The 10,953-nt window shown below is 34.6% G+C and overlaps 1 protein-coding gene across 1 annotated transcript; it reads left to right on the forward strand.

Annotated features, from left to right (window-relative positions):
• The first annotated feature begins 3,386 nt into the window (after positions 1-3,386).
• LOC114162269 (shikimate kinase 1, chloroplastic-like) lies at positions 3,387-9,820 on the forward strand. Its single transcript, XM_028046094.1, has 10 exons — positions 3,387-3,710; positions 4,069-4,127; positions 4,252-4,306; positions 4,378-4,450; positions 4,703-4,790; positions 5,646-5,728; positions 5,827-5,956; positions 6,126-6,204; positions 6,499-6,563; positions 6,689-9,820. Exons 1-10 carry the CDS (start codon positions 3,497-3,499, stop codon positions 6,734-6,736), a joined length of 894 nt encoding a protein of 297 aa, XP_027901895.1. The 5' UTR covers positions 3,387-3,496; the 3' UTR covers positions 6,737-9,820.
• Positions 9,821-10,953: the final 1,133 nt, after the last annotated feature.

Genomic DNA, 10,953 nt, shown 5'->3' on the forward strand with positions numbered 1-10,953 from the left:
TTTGAGTTTCGATTTTTGTAATCTTGTTCTAATCATTTTGTTGTAAACATGGTTGTCAAAATCATAACCCAAAACGTAAGATTGTACGAGTCTACGATCTTTTGCATCTTCTCCGATCCCGCTCCACTTAAAATACACGATCTTCAAGGATCGTGTTGGATCGCCGTTGTAAATCGCAACTCGGTTGGGAGCGGCGATTCCGGCGATGCGGTCCCTTCCAATCGCGACAGTGCTAATCCCTTCCAAACAGTGAGGAAAAAATGAGCAGACCTTGTGGCGATAATGACAACTGCAGCAGCAGCGCCCTTTATCACCAACGATGAGTCTTACGGCAACGTCGACGACGACTTTCGCATCTCGCAGCAGCACCACATCTCACAACAGCAGTACCAACTTCGCATCTCGCAGCGGCAACACCAGCTTTACATCTCGCAGCGACAATGGCACCAGCTTCGCATCACAGCGGCATCAACAATAGCCAACTTTGCATCGTAGCGACAATTTTTAACCTAATTCCCGAAAACCCTAAATTTCTAACCTAATTTTTTAAACTTTCAAAAAGCCCAATTTTAAAAGTCTAGTGTTTTTCAGAAGTCAAACCTGCATAGTAAAACCATAACTGCAGGTAAAAATAACTTTTTTTAAAAAAGTTACTATCTCCCTCTCTGTTACATTAGAAATAATGACATGATTTAAAAATAAAACGTTAAAAACTATCTCCCTCTCTATCACACATCTAACGTTAAAAAAAATCAATCAGTGGGATAATAACTCCTTTATTTCCTTCCACTTATTAAATTAAAAAATTTACTCTTCAAAAAGATTTAGAAAATATTTTATTAAAATTAAAAAAATCTGCTCCTTAAAAATTAAGAAAATATTTTATCATATTAAAAAATCTGTTGTTTAAAGATTAAAAAAATATTTTATTAGGATTAAAAAATCTGCTCCTTAAAAATTTAGAAAATATTTTATTAAGATTAAAAAATTTGCTCCTTAAAAATTAAGAAAATTTTATCAGATTAAAAAATCTGCTCTTTAAAGATTAAAAAAATATTTTATTAGAATTAAAAAATCTGCTCCTAAAAAATTAAGAAAATATTTTATTAAAATTAAAAAATCTGCTCCTTAAAGATTAAGAAAATAAAAAAAAAAACGGGACAACTTACCTTAAAAAAACTACTAATTCTCTCCTTGCTGCCACTTTTTACAATTAAAAATCACTAATTTCCAAAATTAAAAAGTGGGACAGTGATTGTTTACCTTAAAAAACTACTAATTCTCTCCTTGCTGCCACTTTTTACAATTAAAAATCACTAACTCCCTCCTTTTGCTAAGATTAAAAAAACTACTCCATCTTCCTTATAAATAATAGAACTACCACGACACACATGACACAGACTACTGTACTACACAGTAAAATTACCATTCCATATGTTCTCTCTATTTTTTTCATTACGTGTACCCAAACGTCCATTCTCTTTCCTTCTTCCACACCATCACCACACCAATTTTTCAACTTACATTATTCACAACATCCAAACTGCAATCCACTTTTGCATTATTAAAATGACTTCAAAATCTTCTATACCCGTGGCTCAAAAAAATGCCCGAGGAAATAGGAGTGATATAGCATGGAAGCATTGTAATTCTGTTGGTGGGGATACTAGAAAGCTGCAATGCAAATACTGTCAGAAGGTAGTAACATGGGGAGTTTATCGATAGAAGCATCACTTGGCTGGTACTCAAAAGGATGTTGGTGCTTGCAAGAATGTTACTGGTGAAGTGAAGAAAGAGATGTGAGAAATTGTTGTTGGTTTGCAACAAAATTTAAACAAGAAATCAAGGCTGAATATGGAGGAGGAAACAATAGAAGCTAGTGAGACAAGAAAAAATAGTGAAGCTTCAAGTCCTAGAAATATTTTTAAGAAGAGAGTAGTTGGTACACAAACTACCATCAACAACATGTTTAAGAAAGGTATGAGAGAGGAAGCTTGTCAAGCAATTGCTAGATTCTTCTATAATAATGCTATACCTTTCAATGTGGCAAAAAGTGAAGAATTCATTGCTATGCTTGATTTGGTTTCAAGACATGGTCTTGGATTTAAGCCTTCATCTTATCATGAGATCAGAGTTAAATATTTGACAACGACCTTTGTGCTAAGTGTCTTGGAAAAGCCTTTGGCGTTCTTCCATCTCTTAGCTTGTGAATTTCTTATAATAAGCTTTCGTGTAGTCGGTGAGTATGTCTTGAAGGCTCACGAAGCCAACAAGTCTCACCATAGGAACTTGTCTAGCTAGTTCTTAGGTCATTTTTAGGTGTGACTTGGTAAATATATCAAATTTTAGCCTTGTTGCTTTGAGTCCGTGTAGAGTCTAGGTTGTTTGCTTGTTGAGTCAATATTTTAAGGTTAAGAGCCTTTCCTTTTGTTAAAGTTGTGGAGTAAGTAGCGAGGTAAACTTTGGCTAGGCAACATTTGGTACAAAAGCAACCCTAGTGACTCACTCTCTTACCTGAGAATGAACTTGTGAAAACCTTCTAATACTTTCACCTTAGGAGAACTTTTAAAATTAAAAGGTAATTATGTTTAGACGTCCTTCTATACATAGGAATGGAGACAATAAGAGGACAAACAAAAGGCAACAGATAAAATTGAAAGCAAGACCCAACTTGCCATCTTAAAGTGGGATAATAGGATTTTAAGATTGAAAGATGAAAAGAAAGATTAAACATAAAAGTAACTCTAATAGGAATGGAGATACAACAGATAACTCAATTTCTATACTATCATATCGAAGATTATTACACTCTCTTAGCATCTTTGTTTCTTTTATCTATATCCTTTATAAATTTCCTCATCTTTATAAATTTTTCTATATATTCTTTTGACTCTCTTTAAATATATTAGCTATATTTAAATAAATTCATTACATTTTTCATTACTTCATTAATTAGTAAAAAATAGATTTATTTTTATGATTTAAAATTTAAGTCTCTCCCTTATCTATAATTCCAACAATTAAGTTCAGATCTCAAGTGACCAAGTTCTAATTCCACAGGAAGAATAAAAAAAGAAAAAAAAACTTATTTTAATCCGAAACTATTACTTAAATTCAAATAACACTACGTTAGGTCATGAATGTCCTTGGTTACATCAACTTTTAAAGTGAATAAGCTCTTTTATCTGGTAAATGTTTATGAAGGTTATAAGAACAAGACAATTTATTACTATGATATCTAATCTGTATTTCATGTGTATTTAATTGTTTACCATTCGTTCGAGGTTCACTTACTCTATTTTATCACTTATTTTTTGTCGTATTGCTCCAATTTGTTTGATCCACTTTGAATCATGGAGACATGAATTTTAAAGTGTGTCATATAGTTGCCATTACAAAAAGTGGCTCTTCATTATTCTAGAGGCCGACACCGTTTTTTATTATACAATCACTGTCTAGTTTACTTCTGAATTCCACAGTTTCAAGCTGAAGCGCCATGGAAGCTATAGCGGTTCAAGCCTTTCGATTTTCAGTTATGCTGCATTCCACGAAGCCTGAGAGAACAGGGCCAAATGACTCTGTCAGAATGTTTGGTGGATTTAAGAAACAGCTTTTTGTTTCGTCAACGTTTCACCCACCAAGACCTTCAACGAGGATACAGCGAAAGAAAAAATCTTTGGTGGTTGCATGTTCGCATAACAATATTCCAGGTTCTTGTGGAAACTATTCACACTTTGACTATTTGTGAACAACGATTGCCATTTTTTCTTTCTGTCTATAGCCTTCAAACAAGAGTTTTGCATGTTATTCGTGCCAGTCTCTGTCTATAATGATAAAATCTGATTTGTATCAATTTGTACAAATCAAAATTAATTAAACATTGATGTTTTGAAAACGAGGATTGCACTCGTGCTTTTTGATATTTAGTGTGACTGACTACAGAAAGGAATTCTATAATTTGGACTGGTCATTTTGCAAACCAAAATTTGAATTACTACTGATTCAATCTCAGATGATATGAGCAAGTGTTGAAGTGCTAACATAAATTTTCAAATTTTACTCCTGTAGCGAGGACATTGGAATCTGAAACATTTCATGCTCCGGTTGATGAAAAGTTGATTTTGAAGGTATATAGCACGATGCCCTTTGTCACTTTCGATTGATTTGAGGCCTTTTAGTGTAATGATGTTGCAACCTTAAGTGATACTACACCATCTATACATTATCTGACTCGAATCCGTAAAATTGCAGAATAAATCACAAGAGATCGAGACATATTTAAATGGGCGCTGTATATACCTTGTTGGTCAGTTTCTTGCAGAAGTACTTGTGCTTAGTTACATTGCAAGTACAAAATATTTTGAATTTGAGATGCAGGAATGATGGGCTCTGGGAAGACAACTGTGGGGAAGATATTGTCACAAGCGCTTTCTTATGCGTTTTTTGATAGGTTAGAATTTTAATTGCTCCTCCTATCTTCTTTTCAAAGTGAAAAATAGAGTATTGAAGGTAACTGAAGCATGCAACATTTGAATGTCAAACACAATAGAGAAATAATTTCTATTGATTATTATAACAGACTGATATCATCTGTTATATTGATGAAGTATGTGTGTATCACAATTGAAATGTTCTACTCATGGGCACATTAAATTTCAACTGGAAATGTTCTACGATTTCTTTTTTGCATTTATGAGAACAGTGATGCCTTGGTGGAGGAGGAGGTTGATGGAACATCTGTAGCTGATATATTCAAGCACTATGGAGAGACATTTTTTCGTAATAAGGAGGTCAGTTAAAGAACACAATATTTCCAGATTACGTGTTTCTCACTCTTCAGTATATTGAATTATTAGGTTTTCCTATTTCTTCTTTCCTATGCAATCCTCTCATTTTTCTTCTATCCAAATTTAATCTGTACAGCACGTGTACTTTATAAAGTAAGTTGCAACAAGGAAATCAGAGTAGTAATTCTGAAGTACCAATTAATGATACAGATACTTTCAATTAATTTGATGGAATACCTATCCCAGATACTAACTCCTCTCCTTATATAATACATGAAGAACATTTACACTTGCAAATTTGGAAAATAAAATTAGTTCGGTTTGGTGTGTAGAGAAATTAAATGTAAACTGTCAGGGGCATGAATCCTGCATTATGCCTTTTATGACAGTGATGATGTATTGTACTGTATTATTCAAGTATAGTGATAGAAAGAAACAACGAACACTTGATTCTTGGGAGAAGAAACTTAAGCCCCAGAAGCTTCTAAATGGTGTTGAAGTTGAAACCTAACGACAATTGTATGAGGGACAGATGTATATACTATAGTTCTACAGTTAGTTTGAGAACTGTGTTCATGATCGTTTCTGTAACAGTTTGATTGAGATCAACCTAAATTTAAATTTTGGTTAATTTGTTAAAATAACTAATGGTTAGGCTCACTGAATATTGTGTTAGATAAAGTGGATGGCTTCCTATCTAATGAATACATGTGGGAACAAATCACAGATGAATCTCTCAATTACCATTCTTTTGACTCACAAAAGAACATTTAGGAATGTCTTCAATTGTTCTGTTTTTCTTCCAGGTTCAACCATCTCATTTACTGTTCATTTTCCGTACTTATTTAACCGTTGTAGACTGAGATATTGAGGAAGCTGTCAATGATGCATAGACATGTTATTTCTACTGGTGGAGGTGCTGTTGTGAGGCCCATCAATTGGTATAATAATTAACATACCAATGAGCAAAGTTTTACATCCTATTTTGCATTAACTCTTCTCAATTTAGCTTCATACATACTTATATATGGATTGCCAGGAAATATATGTACCAAGGAATTAGTGTTTGGTTGGATGTACCTGTAGAAGCATTGGCTCAGAGAATAACAGCCGTAGGAACTGATTCTCGCCCACTTCTGCATTATGAACCGGGAGATGCATACACAAAGGTAAATGATTCCTCTTCCATGACAGTAGTTTTTCTTCTTCTGCAAAATGTAAAAGAAACTATTATGAATCTTAGAAAGTTAGAGGAGCGATCTAAGTAGGGTAATAGAGTCAAAAATATTTTTTCCCACTAAATAATTTCGTGTTTTACATTCTGGAATTCACCTGCAGACTTTCATGCGTTTGTCTGCCCTTTTAGAAGAAAGAAGTGAAGCATATGCAAATGCCAATGCCCGGGTCTCCTTGGAAAGTATGTCTGCAGTTGTTATTTCATTTTCTATATAAGAAATTAAGAATAGTGATTCTTTCCAGAATCCTTGTGAATACATCATGGAAGGGAAATGCTACTTATAAACTCTTTTGACTTCTGCAACTAAACTCTTTTGGTTTTGAGTTCTGGGTAGTTAGTTTTTAAAGATTGTCAAATGCTAAGGCATGGAAATTCATATTACTTTATTTTTCAAATTTCTAGGGTAATATATTCATTCATCATGCGCACTCTGCACATAATCCATCTATTATTGTGTTATGTTCTTCTGTACAGATATGGTAGCAAAACTGGGTCAAAGAGATGTGTCAGATTTATCTCCAACTGCTATTGCAATGGAGGTGTGCCACTTCTGCCCCGTCTTCTGAACTTCATTTTAGTTTGCTCGTGACTAACTAACGTTTCCCAGAGCTAAAAGTGTATCGACATTTTGCATCATTGATACTTGTGTGTATGTATTTCTCAGGCGCTAGAACAAATCAAAGGCTTTCTTATGAGTGAAGATGGCTGTTAAGCACGTTCTGGAAGAATCTTCAACACAAGCATGTTTTGATAATGCATAATTTTCTCCCCAAATTAAAATTGGATATGAGAATGGTGTATCCTTTTGTTTGGAACAGTAATGATGCATGCAGATATTCAGTGTTTATGCGTAATTTGACGGCATGCAGCGTTTAATTTTCACATCTTCTGTGATGTTTGTAGTAATGTGAACCGGAAAAATCAGTATGCGTGCCTTAGTTGTCACGTAAACTTAAATAAGGGTACTGAGGAGAATCCAAAAGATAGGAGTGCTTCTTAGAAATAATTATGAAGTTCAATAATTTGTACTTTGGTAATAGTTGGTAGTTGCCTTTGAGACTAGAAGTTCATTAATAACATTTTGGTAGTAGTTGGATAGTTATATTAATTGTGTTTTGGTAGAAGTTGTATTAAATGTATGTGGTTGAAAGACCAAGTTAAAGGGCCTATAAATAGTGCTTGTACTCTAAATGTAAGACACACAAAGTCTTAACATAAAGAGTGTTTATCCATAAATACTTGTTTGTCAACAAATTGGCTTCAAAGCTCGAGAGCCCGAGTGTCTCAGTGCTTAAGGAAAAGTGTTTGAGAGTTAGAGAGTTTGAGCGAGATGAAAAACTTAGCAAACAACATGCCCCTGCCTAAGTTATCAAAAGGCATCAGCTATGATAACTGGAGTCTGCAGATGAAGGCACTCCTTAATTCCCAAGGAGTATGGGAAGTAGTCGAAAATGGATACCAAGAACCTACAAACATTGAAGAATAGACGATTGTCCATCTTGTTGCGTTGATAGCAACGTGAGTGAAGGACAAAGCAACCATGTAAGTGTTGTACTAAGTTGTTGATGAGTCCGACTTTGAGAAGATAGGTAATGCTAAATCTTCAAAATAAGCATGTATTGGAGAAGGCATATAAATGGGATAATTGTGTGAAGTAAGTCAGACTTCAAACTCTTAGAGGCGAGCTTGAAAACATGAGGATGAAAGAGGATGAAAGAGGTTGAAAGAGTTGCTGAGTACGTCACTCGTGTTGTGATCATGGTGAATCAACACAGAAGGAATGGAGAGACGTTGCCCATTTGCTGAGTGGTGGAAAGAATCTTAAGGTCGTTAACGAACAACTTTGAGAACATTGTTTGCGTAGTTAAAGAGTCTAAGGACTTGTCAATACTCTAGATGGGAATAGCTTACCGAGTCGCAAAAGGCGCATGAGCAACAGAGAAGGAAAAAGAATGACGAGTCTCTTAATCAAGCACTACAAGCAAAGGAAACAATAAAGGGAAAAGTTCAAAACACTCAAGGTAGAGGTTGATATCAAGGAGGTATTGGAAGAGGTTCTAGTGGTAGTGGTAGAGGAGGACAAGAAGTGAAAGAGCATTCCGGTCAAGAAATTTGGAATGGCCGAGGACGAAGATCGTAGAGAGGAGGTCGGTCAAGCAGCTCATGAGTTAAGTGTATCAAATGTGGGAAGTACAGTCATTTTGCAAATGATTGCAGATCAGTTAAGTGCTTTAGTTTTTGGAAGGTCGAGCATTTCGCAAAAGATTTCCAATATGAAAATGAAAGAGAAGAGACAACCAATCTTGCCAAAGAAGTTGAAGAAGAGGAGGTGTTGTTAATGATGGGATGTAACTCGGGGGTCAAGAACAAGCAAGTTGAGAATTTAACAAGAAAGTCGAGTGTCATAAGTCAATTGAGTAGCATTGGTAGGTCGATAAAACGTGCAAATAGTCTGATCAGCTTGATGTGATGCTTGGATAACATAGAAAGCTTAGTGGAGCATGAGCTTAACTCGGTTAGCTCAGTGAAGCGTCTACATAGCTTTGTTAAAATGATGGAACAAGTGAAATGCTCGGAAAGTTTGGTGGAGAAGGTGAACAACCTGGAAAGCTCAATGGAGCAGGTAAGCAATTCAAATAACTCAGTGAGATGTCTTGATAGCTTGGATTACTTAATGTAGAGTGTGGACAACTTAGGTCTTGAAGAAGACAAATATGTTATTCAAATTTTAGAGCTTGCAAAAGGAGATTTGCAACAAATAGTTGAAAGGAAGTTAGAAGTAATGTAGAGTTACAGGCAGGCTTAGAGAGAAGAAAGCAAGTTTTGCATAAGTGACGTCAGAAACTTGAACAAGAAGTGTTAAGTTTGCAAAAGCAGTTTTGTGTCAAGAAGGATCTTAAAGTTGCACTAGAAATGCAAGATGAGAAGTGACAACTTGAAATGGATGATGAGTTTGGTGTGAATAAGGCATGAGAGTTATTCAATCTCTTAAAGAGAGTTCGGCCTATTGACAAGAATTCGGTTAATGACAAGTCGACCATAGAGACAATAAAAACTCATTTAGGGATAAGTCAACGAAGTTTGAGAAGAAGTCGGCCAAACTAGAGAACAAGTTGACAAAAACGAAATACAAGTCGGCCACAAACAAAGAGAAGAACAAGTGAACTACAATGAAAGCAAAGTCGGTCACGAAGAAAGTGAAGAATTTGAATATTAATGAAAGAACAAGCACAATTGTGCTGCTGATAAGTATTAAAAATACTTATTATTCTTATTTTATTGGACTTCTTAATTGTACTTAATCATGTGTTTTGTGGGAATTTTTAGGTTGTTTTTAGGTTCTTTTAGGTTAGATATATTTTGTGTTATATTTGAGATTATTGTATAGGAAAGTGAATGATTGGAGAAGAAGTGAGGTTATTTTGTCAGGACCCAGTCGCCAAGCGAAATGGACCAGTCGCCCAGCGAGTAATCACCGGTCGCCCAGCGAGAAGACGATTTTCTGAAGTGGTTATAGTTTCGAAAACTTACACGAAACGGGGTGCTGGAGTGTGGGAACGCGACAGAACCAGAAAAGAGAGGAAAAAGCGCCATTCTAGGGCAAGGAGACTTCACAACAATTCATCCATTCCATCAAATTCATCCATCCTTTGTTCTAGATGCTTAGGAGTGACTAAACTCCTCCTTCATTGGGGTTGGATGTAATGAACCTATACTCTTTGTAATTTTCCTATGCAATGTAATCTCTTTCGTTGTTCATATGTTTTATCTCAATTATAAATGTGCTTGATGGAAATCTTTGCTATTTGGTTGTATCTAATTATTGGAAAATGAATTGGAACTTAACCTTGGATAGAACAACCATGAGATAGGGTTCTAGGAATAGACGTAATCTCTAGGTCATTCTATACGTCAAACCTTAATGCAAGTCATGTGTTAAAATAGTTAAGGAATTAATATTTTGACATATTTGACTTAGAACTTACTTCTAAGGAATTAGGGGTTAGTAAGCTTATGATGAGGATGTTTGAGCACGATAGAGAAATTGTGTAGGAAATATTGCGTTATAATGGTTCATGAAATCCAACCTTGATGAAGTGTTTCTTAAATTCTTTTATAACTTTAGTGTTTATTAATTTTACATGTTGTTCTTAAATTAAACCAATCTTTTACGTTGACATTATTGCTAAAATTAGTAAATAATCACACTTAGACAAATGAATACAAATCCCTTGGGAAAACGATACTTGGACTTCTATTTTTACTACTTGTAACGAATTGGTACACTTGCCAAAAAGTTAACAGCTGCATGAGGCAAAGCCGGGTTGAAGGGAAGAAGGATGAAAGACAGAAAAAATATTTAAGTCTACATAAAGATTTTGTTGGATAAACTTAAATAAGGGTAGTAGGAGGAATGAAAAGGACACGGGTGATTCTTAGTAATAATTATGGAGTTCATTAAATTATACTTTGACAGTAGTTGGATAGCTACCTTTAAGACTAAAAGTACATTAATAGTATTTTGTTAATAATTTGGTAATTGTATTAATTATGTTTTGGTAAAAGTTGTACTAAATATATGCAGTTGAAAGACTATGTTAAAATGTCTATAAATACTACTTGTACTATTAAATGTAAGACACAACACATCTTAATACACAAAGTATTAATATAGAAAAACTTGTTTGTCAACCATATTCGCAGAATTTGCAAGACAAAGGGTGCTCATGACTCAAACCCTTCATAATAAACGAAACTAAAATTGTCGAGTTCGTGTTTGCTCAAACATTTGTAGTCTCTGATTCACATATTGGACGTTAAAAAGTGGTGATCATAATCTATATTTGTCAAGAATCGAAACACTAATTTTTTATAGACTTTATTTTGGATCTTACTAAAACTTCATCTAATTTTATTTGAACCAACTCT

This window comes from Vigna unguiculata, chromosome 9 (assembly GCF_004118075.2).
Source record: "Vigna unguiculata cultivar IT97K-499-35 chromosome 9, ASM411807v1, whole genome shotgun sequence".
Lineage (NCBI taxonomy): Eukaryota > Viridiplantae > Streptophyta > Magnoliopsida > Fabales > Fabaceae > Vigna > Vigna unguiculata.